The 12,179-nt window shown below is 41.4% G+C and overlaps 1 protein-coding gene across 1 annotated transcript in view; it reads left to right on the top strand.

Annotated features, from left to right (window-relative positions):
• The window catches only part of PGBD5 (piggyBac transposable element derived 5), a 38,778-nt gene extending 26,599 nt beyond the window's left edge, over nucleotides 1-12,179 (top strand). The window contains exons 4-6 of the mRNA XM_010707022.3: nucleotides 1,910-2,107; nucleotides 7,039-7,144; nucleotides 8,673-12,179. Of these exons, the coding sequence (XP_010705324.1) occupies nucleotides 1,910-2,107; nucleotides 7,039-7,144; nucleotides 8,673-8,868 (500 nt within the window). The 3' untranslated portion in view covers nucleotides 8,869-12,179. The remainder of the gene's footprint in view (nucleotides 1-1,909; nucleotides 2,108-7,038; nucleotides 7,145-8,672) is intronic.

Below are 12,179 nucleotides of genomic sequence, written 5' to 3'. Positions count from 1 at the left end.
AAAAAAAAAAGCATTTCCTCCTGTATTGATTCTAGGCCTGTTGCCATCAGGCTTTTCTTGTCTTTTGTACAGGGAAATTATAGATTTCCAAGGATTGATTTCTTTCCTTAGAAATAACCAGTCAAGTACCTGTCTCTTTCTGAATAAAGCAGCTCCAGTGCTGGTTGACCTTCTGACATGAGTCTTCTACATTTCTGGTGGAAAAGTCTTAGATCCTCATAGGTGTGCCCACAAAAACTAGACGAATCCTTGAGTATTTGCTATTACTGTATCAGTATTCCATTAATGTTTGTGAACCCTAGTTACTGAGTATGCTTAGAATGCCAGGCTCTATATGAACCAAGGGCAAAGGCTGCACTTGCCTTCAAGAACTTGCATTGTTACAGGCAGACAGGCAGAAGCAGAAGAGTCATGTAAGTGGAAATCCAAGAATACAGGTAATGCTCTTTGGAATCCAGAAACTGTAATCTGTCATAGCATTTCCCATTTAAGGATATCCAATTATCCGTTGTGGAAAATTAAGCATGATGAAAATGTTGATTAAATGATCTTAGCTGACATATTAGCTTCAGACTACTGTAGGCTTCAGCTGCCATATGAATGATGTGCACAGATGTCACCTGCTTCCATGCCTATCCATTTTCTCCATGCAGGTGGATTAAAGCAAAGCCTAGAACACTGAAGAAATTTCTATCCAAGATTTCCTCGAGTTTAATTAGCTTGCTCAAGAAGATCTCCTCCTTGAAAGCAGACAGTTATTATTTCATGACCTAGTGAGAAGTTCAAGCATTTTCATTATTAATGTAGTTTCAAAGTCTTGTCTATTCCTAGCTAGCTGCACTGAGATGTACTTTGTGGCATTCAGTGTTATTCAGGAGGAGAAATAGGAGCTAAGATGAGCCTGGGAATAAGGGCTGTGAGGGGAGCTTATAGTTTGGTTTTAGTTCTCACAATCCTACTCTGTTATCAGTTGTCAGATTAATCTTCCCCAGGCCAAGTTCGTTTTGCTTGTGACAGTAACTGATGAATGACCTACCTGTGCTTATCTCAACTCATGAGCTTGTCCATTGTATGTTTTCTCCCTCTCCTGCTGAGGAGGAGAGTGAAAGTGTGGCTTGGTGTGAACCTGATGACCAACCAAAGAGAACCTACCACAGGGTTTTTGTCTCCTTTCCCTAAAATCTGCTCTCATGAAACGTTATATTTCCATCTTCTCCATCATTTACAGCATGCATTTTTTTTAATTGACCCATGGTTTCAGTAGTTCTTAAATGCCTATCCTTGATTTCTTTAATAAACTAGATTATGCATGTACAAGAAATGTCAAGATAAAGAACAAGAATTGGATGGCACAGTGAAACAGCAGATTAAACCAGAGTTTGTCAGCTGTGTATATTATGAAAGGTATAATAGGAGCAATGTATGAGACTTCAGTTAACAGTGAAGATGTTACAGCTTTCTTTCCTTCTTTGCTCCCTCCACAATTTATTCTCTCAGTTAAACATGAAAGACTCTCTTGGATCATAAATTTTGATTTGTTCCATAATACACATCACTGCTTATATTTTTCAGTCCAATTTAAAACATGTTGTGAAGAATATTACATGGATTATAGATGTCATTATTGAGAAGACACCCTGCATTCTTCTCCTTGTCACTGCACTGTGTCTGTGCAGGAAATGTCAGTACATTTCATCTTAAAAGCAGGCTTTCTGCACTTGTCTCAGTTTCCAGAGCCATTCAGAATGGACACAAATGTTAGGTACTGCAGGCAGAAGCAATTGGCTGATGTATTTGTTGGACTACAATGTTGTAGGACAAGCTATTTTCTAGTCAGGTCAGTTGGACTTGCTCTGTTGCTCCTGCTTTTTGGGTGATGTTTTGCTGATAGTGCTTTTTTCATGTGCAGAAATTTACTGCTGTGGGTTGCTGAGCGCCAGGAAGAGCGACTGTACAGGCCTACCTCCGTCCATGCTGAACAACCCTGACACTCCCCAGTCCAGAGGACAATACAGAATAAGAATGAAGGGAAATATGTCCTTGATCTGCTGGTACAACAAAGGGCATTTCCGTTTTCTGACTAACGCCTATTCACCGGTTCAACAAGGTAAGCAGTATTCCTGCTGCTCATGTGGAAAGTGCAGATGCTTTAAGTGACAAGGCAAGATGAGTCATGGAGTTTGATTATAAGCCTGAACAAAGAGCATAATATCCTAGAGAAATGATTGCAGTAGCGATGACTTCCCTTTTGTGTCTACTTACAGCTATTATATTTTGCTATTCAAAGGTTAAAAGCCTATTGCTAATGCAGCATCCTTTGCCTGTACTGGTAAAGACTGTATCCTTTTAGGTATAAAGACAATATCTTTGCTGGTGGTCAGAGAAGGGGAGTGTTGTATGACGCTATACTAGTCACATTTGCAAAATATCTTGTAGGATTGCTGCTGCAGAAAAAATAATAAATGACATGATGTACTTAAAACTCAGAGTAGGTCCTACAATTAATTTATCTTATCCAGTAAAAACACAGTCACAAACAAATGTATTTTTGCCAGAAGCAAATTAAGGCTTCCTGTTACGCTAAATTGATTTTAGCAGTTGATGAAAAGAAACAAAAAGAGATAACTTGAATAGTTCAAATGATGGCAAAAAGCTTCTTGATGACTAAAATCTTTTCCATTTCAAGAATATATAAATATTTTAAAGTTCACTTAGAAACTATATGATACAACATGACAACTTAACTCTTTGAAAATCAGTATCAGTGAAAATGTTGCTTCAGTTTCTCTTCATTTTATTACTCAGAATTACATGTAACTGTCTGAGATAAACCACTAAGTGTAAAGCCACCAATTCACAAGCATCACAGGCTCACGTTCTGAGCCCCACTGTTGTCTCTACCACGAGCTATGCAGAAGATGGGCTTTGGTGACAGGGCGAGTTAATTGCCCCTTTCAGAGAAGGGCCATGAGCAGGCTGGAGTTGGTGGTGGCCCTCCCAGTGGTTTAAGGTTCTTTGGTTAGGACTTGTGCGTGTGTTGGGTAAGACCTCACAGTGCTCACCAAATGCCTGCCGGGACAGCCAAGATAGTTCAGGGTGAATCAGAGCAGAAAACTGAGAGGTTTTTTCAGAGCTGCACTGGGGAGAAAAGAGTCTCCAGTGAAGGTCTGAGAACAGATGGAGGTTCAGCAGGAGGGTAGGAGACCAGATTGCTTGCCTCTAATTTGGCATCTCTGAAGTCAGCGCAGCAAGAGTGGTTGAAGGCAACTTGACCACCAAAGTCTCCTCTAAATGTTGTAAACATAGAGGAGGAAGAAATTTGCGTTCCTTGAGGCAATCCTGAAGCACAGACTTGCTGAGTAAGTGTGTTAAGTGGGAGAGGAGTAAGGAGTAAATGGGACTGAAATCTACATGGAGCAATCAGACAGACACTGGAGCCAGTGGGATTACTTGACAATAAATTGTGCATTTCCACACTGAGCATAAACGTTAGTGAGAGTGGAGAGGCCATGAAAACAAAACATAAAAGAGATGGACAAAGCAAAACCTAGAGTGAGAACAGAGGTGGGTGTAGCTAATAGTGAGCTATATATTGCAATTTAAAGAAAAGTAGGGAAGGTAAACATTGCATATACTTGGAGGGCAAATCCCACCCAAGCCAGAGGCACTGGGAGGGCAGTACTCTTGTCACTGTTGATCTATGAGTGCTTGAGTGCTATTCTTAGATACAGCACATTATTTATTATAGATGTTTTGAAGCAGTATGTCATAATATATCATCTTGGATGCTAAAGGATGAGTCTTATTCCTTTAGTTTTGCAAAAAAAAAAAAAAAGCCTCTTTAGTCTGCTGTGAAATACAAATTTTCTGCCTAGAACAAAAATTCAGTGTTTTTTTAATTTCCCTTAAGTTTTAACTTGAGTTGAATTTTCTTCTGTGTCAGTACCGCAGAAGTCAAAAGCAATTGGGATTCCCGGAGAGTAAAAAGTTACCCTTAATGTAAACCAGGTGATATGCTGGTCCAAACCTTCCTGTCTGGGTGACATGGCTGCATTTTGTTTTCCACTCAAGATCTGGAACCAGCTTTCCACACATCTCCAGGGCTGTGTTCTAGAAATAACAAAAATCCTCTCTACTTTTTTATTTTTTTAATTTTTAAACGAAGCAAAACAGAGAAGGCAGCAACCTCTCTTGCTGCACAGCAGGATAACCAGAAACTCGGAATCCTGGGATTTCTGGTCTATGGAAGGAATAGGGAGCTTCAGGGTCCCTGGTGTTGTGTAGTGTTCCCAGCCTGCTGGAGACCGTGAAAATCCCATGGCTTTGGCAGCATGCAGAGCTGGAAACATCAGCTCCTTTGCAAGCTGTTAAGGGGCTGGGCTGCTTTCTTTTAAGCATATTATGTTTAAGCAGAAACTTATTGAACTCAGGATCCTTTGGAGAAGTAGCTTCTTTCTGAGAAGAGCTTTCGCAGATGCCAGCTCTACTTAGAAACTGTTTATATATTAGACATTAGCTAACGATAAAAAATGAAGTTTGAGCTACACGTGCAGAGGACAAGGACCAAAAAGCTGCACAGGTGACACGGTCTCACCAGCAACTGGTGGTGGTAAAAGGTTGATGTAGGGTTTAACACTTAGGAATATGGACTAGATAGAAAGCTAAAGAGAGACAAGGGAGCATGGAGAGGCAGCTGGAGAGGAGACAGTGGTAACGACAACGAAGCATGATCAGGAGCCAACTGCTAATAACATCCTACTGACACAGCCAGTATCAAATGCTGCAGTTCCCTGGGAAGCTCTCATTAGCTTCTCCTTGCTGTCCATGCCTTTTCTGTCCACCCTGCCTTGAAGATTGTACAGCGGGAACCAAAAAAAGATGGGAGATGTGGAAGCATTGCATTTGTGTACACTGCTTTGATAAGCAAGCCCCAGTGTGGTTCTTAGTCCTGGAGGAGCTGGAGCGAGGAATGCCTGCTGACATCTTTGTTTCCTGAAAAAAATTCTAATTGCAAAATTGGAAAGCCTGGGGTAAGATGCGCAATGTTAAAAAATATATTTCAGGACAGGGAAGCTCTAGGATTATAACCTTAAATTTGCACATGTCCTTTCTGAGGTTGAAATCATGGGGTTGTGCCCAAGTATGGTGAGAGTTAGGATGGAATGAGGGCAAGCCCTTGAACATTAGGCCTTATGCAAAGCTGTCTGTCTGCAGCTCTGATAAAGAACTGTAACAAATTTACACCCAGATCAAAAGCCATATAGCACTTGGAATGTGAAACAATCCAAACCTAAAGCTGATGCCAGCAGCCTGCATCAGAGCGGCAGGCAGGCAGGAGAAGGCAGGCTGCAGCGCAGGCAGTGTTCTCCCCTGGAAGGCTGCCAAGGACTGAGCACAGTGATGCTGGGGGAGGACCAGGAGGGGAAATAACTCATCTGAGGTGCCGGTGAGTCAGCTTGCTTGGGGCTTCCTGCCACAGAGACTTGCAGCTATGAATGACCCAGCTCCGAGGGGGGCTGCCTCGTAGCTATGGAATAAGCTTAGAGAAGGCCATAAAAGTAATGTGCATATGAAGCTATGTAATGTTCTCAGTACAGAGGAACACTGCACAGAATATAATAGAAAGTGAGAGGGAGTGTGTGGTGCCCACATAGTTGCCGTCAAATGCATTGTTAAGGATTGTGAATACAAATCAAATTGCAAAGGAAATATAAATTCTCGAAGGGAGGACGAAGGGGAGAAGAGAGAGGACATTTACACCCTGTTTTGGAGGGGAAGAGGTAAGAGTGTTGAACGTTTTAAAGGTGATATTGTTTTCTACTCATGAAGAATCAGAATTTAAAAACCCCAAATAAATTGCTGCGTGGCTCAGCAGTAACATGACATTTAGTATGTGTCACAAGTCTTGCTTCAAAATAGAGCCTGCCAGCTAGGACAGCACAGGGGGCTTGACAGAGATAATGGATGGAATGAGACTTCCAGCTGAAGGAATGAAATGGTGAAGTCTGCAATCAAAACGTGAGGAGCATTTTAGGGATGACTGTAAAAGACTTGGCAAAAGAAAGGAAATGGGAGCTTGAAGGTTGAAGAAGTGAGGAAGCCCAGGATCATACCTGTACTGAAACAATGCTGAGAAAGAATACAGCTAAGCCTTTGCTTCTCTAGAGTTGGAGAAAAACACTTGTGCCTAGCAGGGAGCAGGGATCATCCCTAGACAGTAATCTGTAGCCGTGGAGCAAGAGATGGTCCATACTGTGTAGATCTGACAATCAAACGCTGAAGGAATATGAAGTCAAAAATGAGGGAACAGACTCAGTAAGGTACTACAAATTTATTTCATTCATCCTTCCCTTCTGCAGACAGCCACCCCTGCTGAATGGGAAGGATATGGAAGACTGGAGTAAAGGAAAGAGCTAGGGCAGTTTCTTGGAAGAGCATTGGGCTCATAAATACTGCGGTAGTGTTGGAAGAAGCCAGTGAAAGACACACCAAACAAACTGAGGCTACTGTCATTGTTGTTGTTTTTTTTGTTTGTTTGTTTTTGCCAAGTAGCACCCACTGGAGTGGAAGTCCTGTTGCTTTTGTTCTTCAGAGGCAGATATGAGGAAGGGACTCATTTCAAGGGACCTGTTTAGGACTATTAGAACTCAAAGCAGGAAATATCAAGTCACAGCTCTAGAGTTGCCCACAACTCATTGTGAACTAACAGAAGAGAGACTAATACACTGTTGGTAGTGGGCTGCTGTAGGACTAGGATAGTGTTTTTTTTTCCTGAAACGTGGTGAGAACATTTGTCTCCACAACACCTTTTCACCTCCAACTAAATATTGATTCATCTTCCTTTTTCCCTTGTTCAATGTACTATCAACGAAAAAAATGTCAAATTAGCATCTCCATTCCGGGTAACAGAGGGGCCGCCTCCTGGTTTTGGGACAGAAACTTGCAAAAATTTATAATGCTCAACGTATGTAAACTGTATCTTTCAATGGCTACACCTATCATGTGGATTTAAAACTGTTATGTTTCTAATTGATGCAGGAGTTATAATTAAGAGAAAAAGTGGAGAAATTCCATGCCCCTTGGCGGTTGAAGCATTTGCTGCTCACCTTAGCTATATCTGCAAATATGACGACAAATACAGCAAGTAAGTGAGAAGGGGTTGGGGGTGAGGGAGTTTATTTCTTTCATTCCTTCTCCATGTTGAACTGCAGCTGTGAGCCCAGTCCTGCTTTCACTTAATTCATTTCTGTCAAAACTCTTGTTCTAATCAAAGATCAGAATCTGGCTCTGCACAGTGGTGAGAGCTGCACTGCTAGATGCACTGTAGAGAATCTCCGCAGGAGTACAGAGATGAATGAACACTCATCATTAAGCACATTGCATTTTCTACCGCTTCCTTTCACCTTTTGAATAATCTCAAAGACCTGCTATTCTTGTTTTGGCTCTATCTACCTACCTACCAGTCCAAAAAAGAAAATTATGAGTCTCATGTTCTTAGCATCTTGAAAATGACTTGTAAGAGGAGTTGGGAAGATGAGCCAAGAGGCAGATGATGTTCTTAGCCACATCAGATTCAAGGCTAAGTTGAGAATTCAGCAAAGGTCTCCAAGTCTCTCAGGGTAGCTCAGTCTCCACTCCTATCAGCAGGTGGTGATTATCTGTCTTGGTGATATTTGAGCCACCTTGAGCCAGAAGATGCTCAGCTGCGAATACAGAGCCAATCTAGGTGAATTGTAAGAACAGAATATAGATATCTGGGCTTCTGGATTTCGTTTGATGTCCTCATTGCTAGCTCTTAATGTAACGGAGAAACAGAGACAAGTATAACAGCAGTGGGGAAGCTTGGCTGTGGGAGTAGCAGTGAGATGCAGATGATTTCATGAGCTGAAAACTGAGGAGAAAAAGCAGCAGAGATTTTCTAAATTAATCTGAGCAAAGTAGCAAGAATTGGGTATGTGGAAAGCAACGCGAAAAGAGATTAGGTAGTAGATTTAAATGATTACTAAAAAAAAAAAAAAGAAAATAGAAAAGTGGAAAATTTTATGATTGAAGAGAATATTCTGGTAATCCTAGAATTAGTCAGAACCTAAATATAAGGTGGTCAGTCTGTCCTAGTTCTTCTGCCTTATGGAGAGGAGGTGCTCTGCATACCAGCACTGTATGCTCTGTTTCTGCCCCCATATCCTCCCACATACTGTTGACAACAGCAGAAATAATTTTTCTCTTACAGTTGAAATAATTGAGAGAGACATCAGCAGTATTCCCTAAATTGTAACCAAATGGGCCTGAGTCTTTTATTTTAGTTACAGTCTGAAGGGATTCAGACCAATGGCTCCCAGCATTTGGGTGTTTGTCACAGGCAAGCTCTAGAAGTATAGCATCAGGTTTTTTTGCTGTGTGCAGAGGTGAATGCTGCTGAGGTTTTGGCTCCTGAAACAAGGACACTGCTAGAAATTTCCAAAACTGAAGAGACAGGCAACTAACTGTAAATGATTTAAAATACAAAGTACAGAATTCTTGAAGATCATTCTTGCACTTGGCAGTAAGTACTGGTCCTGCTTCCCTTTTGCATAATCTTCTTCTAGGGTTATTTCTTGCCTTCCAGATGAAAGTGATGGCTGAATACTGTTTGTTTATTTGTTTGTTTGTTGCCTTTTCTCTTGGCTTTGTAGATATTTTATTTCTCACAAACCAAACAAGACCTGGCAGCAAGTATTCTGGTTTGCCATCAGCATTGCTATAAACAATGCCTACATCCTCTACAAGATGTCAGAGGCCTACCATGTGATGAGGTATAGCCGTGCACAGTTTGGTGAAAGACTTGTAAAGGAGCTTCTGGGCTTGGAAGACATCTCACCTTTCCATTGATGTAACGTTCTTGGAGGCATAGGCAGGATGTGGAAGGTAAGCAGAAGAAAATACCACACCTGCAACAGCAAAGCAAGGAACTTCTGACACCACCAGTGCTGTCCTTATCCAAAAAACAACAAGTGATGCCACTAGAGAGGTGGAAACTTTGTTCCTAGTAGCAGCTGGATGTAAACATGTTCCGCAGAAAGTGCCACAAGAAACGCTGACACAGAATTGCATATGTGAATGCCCTGTGGGTATCTGTACACCGGAAATGGACTTGTTGTTTCTCAATGCCATTCATTAAACAGGGTCATCTTGTAAAGTCATGCTTGGGCTCAGTACTTTCCACAAGCTGAGATAACTCAGCAGGCCCAGGTGGGCATTGCATAGAAATCTATACCTTATTTGGAGTTACTCAATTCTGGGACAAATAGTGTAAGTCTGTACCGTGGGCTGTGGTTGAGAGTGCCAACCACCTTGTAGGAATTGTTGCTGTCCTCACAGTGTGCTAAAAGAAGCAATTCCAAGACATGAACCCCAAATAGCATATTGACAAACAAAACCTTTAAAGCAGGCAGCCAGGAACTGAGAACTGATTAAGACTTTTTTCTTTCTTTTTTTCTTTTTAAAGCGTAAGTCAATTTGATCCCCCGTAGAACACAGCAAGATTAGAAGAAACAAAATACATGAGTAAATTTAAAATGGAAAAAAGTGACACTGATATTTTTTTTTTTTAAACCAAGATGAAACATTTTATACATGAACAGTGAGTGAATTAATACTGCCTCACATCTTAACTGCCATGGCAGTTAAGATCTGTTGGTATATAGATCAGAAATAAAAGCATAACAATCATATTTTTTCTTGATTTCAGCTTGTATGTTGCTTTAAAGTCTAACATAATGGACTGTTAAATGGATAACAAAAACAGTTGGTTTAATTTCCTTTTGTAAGTGTCAAGACTTTTCAGTCCAGTTTGGAACTTCGTTTGGCACACAGTTGGCAGGAAGAAAATAATTCACTAATAGCTGTGCATTTCACATTATCACTGCGGGATGTTCTGTAGGAATTCTTCTCACTAGAACACAGGGCTGGTTGCAGTAGCTGTAATTAAGCAGATTACTTGTTTATCAAAATAACATAGCACTGTGTTTTGCAAAAAGAAAGAAGTCCAGTTGGAGCCAGAAATAAAACATCACTAAAACAGAGCAAGCCTAAAGAGTTCACCTGAGTCACACTGTAGAGGACAAGCATTGTCATATGCTGGTGCCTGTGGCTGAGCTGCTACAGTTTGGCATTGGTGGAATCTGAAGGCAGTAAAGCTTTGGGAAGCAGTGGAGAGCGAGGGAAGTATGTTTGAAACAGGAGAGAATTGGTATGGAAGTGAAATACTGCCCTGCCCTCTACACATTACTGATTTCAGTCCACAACTCAATCACCAAAAAAAGTTTGTATTCTAAAGGTTATCAGTGATGGAAACAGACAGAGTTGTATTAACTTACAGGGCACAAACCATGTTGCTAGAAGAACCAACTGATTTTTGGTCCCCAAGCTTAGTATTTCCTGAGAAATTTTATCAAAGAACGATTTGGGCTGATTCAAGAGGGATGGAGAGAGTGATTGATTAAATAATCAGTATAATCCTCACTAGTTTATATGAAGGGTCATGAACATGAATTTCAGAACTGCCTGAATTCCATTGCTATGACCATCAGATATGCCAAGGCACTGCAAATGCATATTGTGTAAATCATCAGGGGCTGGTAAATTATTGACTGGCCCAAGGAGAATCCTTGCACTGACAGCTTTCTGTTTCCATCAACGTTTTGATTTTTGGAGTAAGCTTAGGCAGATCTCACCTAGTTGCAGGAAAGTAAAGGGACAGCCAACACTTCAGTGGTTCTGCTTGCAGTACCACCTGGAGACTGCCCCACCTGTCCTGCTCTGCCTGCCAGCCACAAGATGAGTGACAAACTACAGGTTTCTTAAGTAAGTGCCCATTTTCTCAGTCCACAATGTCTCCATCCTGGAAAAGAGAATAGCAAAAATTACAACCGTATGCACTGGAGGCCTCAGAGCCTCAAGAGGAAGGGGAGGGTTTGTACCACTGTAAATCCTTGGCAGTGCTGGGTTATAGAGGGCCCTGAAGATGAGTTCAAATCTCCTTGTCCCAGCAGGGAATGGAGATGATCCTTCTGCAGACTAAATGTGTGATGTGGCTGGGTCTTACCGGTCTTCTAAATATCCTAAGTGGAGGGGGGAAGAGGCTAGCGTGAAATATGAAAAACAAATGTTCAGCCCTCAGTTTCCATTTCTTAAGAAACTCCAGAGATACCTGAAGGCAAACGGTGTTATTGTTGTGAGATCTCTGCTCAGGCAGTGCTGGCTTTCATTGTGACAGGATGAATAGTGACAAATTCATTATGCCCTGTAAGTTTATATGGCAGTCAGAGTCAGGCTAGTAAGGGTAGGTGTGGCAGGAACTCTGCAGGTCAAACGTTGCATGAACAATAGCTGCTGGGAGCCCATTCCCCTGCTAAACCAGAGCATTTGCAAGATGCTGATGCCCCCAGCAGCAATGCAGAGGGTTGCAGGGCTTCCTAGGAGCTGCTTTGCATGTCTGAGGAGCAAGCACAGCACTCTCCAGCTGTGTTGTAGCCCCTTCAGCTAGAGCTGGAGCCCTTTGCAAATTATTACATCATTACTGTGTGTGCTTGAAGGCCTGGATCTATGCCTTCCCATTTAGAAAATGCCTTTTCTTTTTCAGGTGTCAGTAGGTCCAAGGCTTTGGAACATTGAGTTTTTCTACTAACTTATGTTGTTAATTATGTGGATTACTTGAGCTAAAATGACGAGGTCCTAGCTTTTTGCCTCAGGGACTGGGTCCTGAGTAGTTTTCCCTAGAATTGGTGTTGATGGGGGATTACACAGTGGCTGACTATTACAGGGAAGATGCTTTAGTCTCCTTTTGCAAAGGAGAAAAATTTAAACAAAATTATAGCTTTGCAATGAATTTCATTTTCTTAGCCTTAACCATCCTTCATCATTTTGAACAGGTGCCCTAAGCATGCACAAACATTCCATAAGTAAGCAAAAATATTTATATATATTTGTATGTACAAAATGCCTGAATTTTGGCTCTGAAAGCCAACAAGCAGAACCCACCAAAGCATAGTTTATATCCACAGATAACTGTTCCACCTTATCTTCTCATCTATTGACTTGGAGTGGATAGGGTTGAGGAAAGTTAGGATTTCTCCTTGTTGAAAAAGCATCTTGCACTTTCTCTAAGTTACTATTAAAAACAAAAACAAAAACCACACACG

This window comes from Meleagris gallopavo, chromosome 2 (genome assembly GCF_000146605.3).
Source record: "Meleagris gallopavo isolate NT-WF06-2002-E0010 breed Aviagen turkey brand Nicholas breeding stock chromosome 2, Turkey_5.1, whole genome shotgun sequence".
In the NCBI taxonomy this organism is placed as follows: Eukaryota; Metazoa; Chordata; class Aves; order Galliformes; family Phasianidae; genus Meleagris; species Meleagris gallopavo.
Note: the sequence above shows the minus strand (reverse complement) of the source record. Positions and strands in the feature narration are given on the sequence as shown.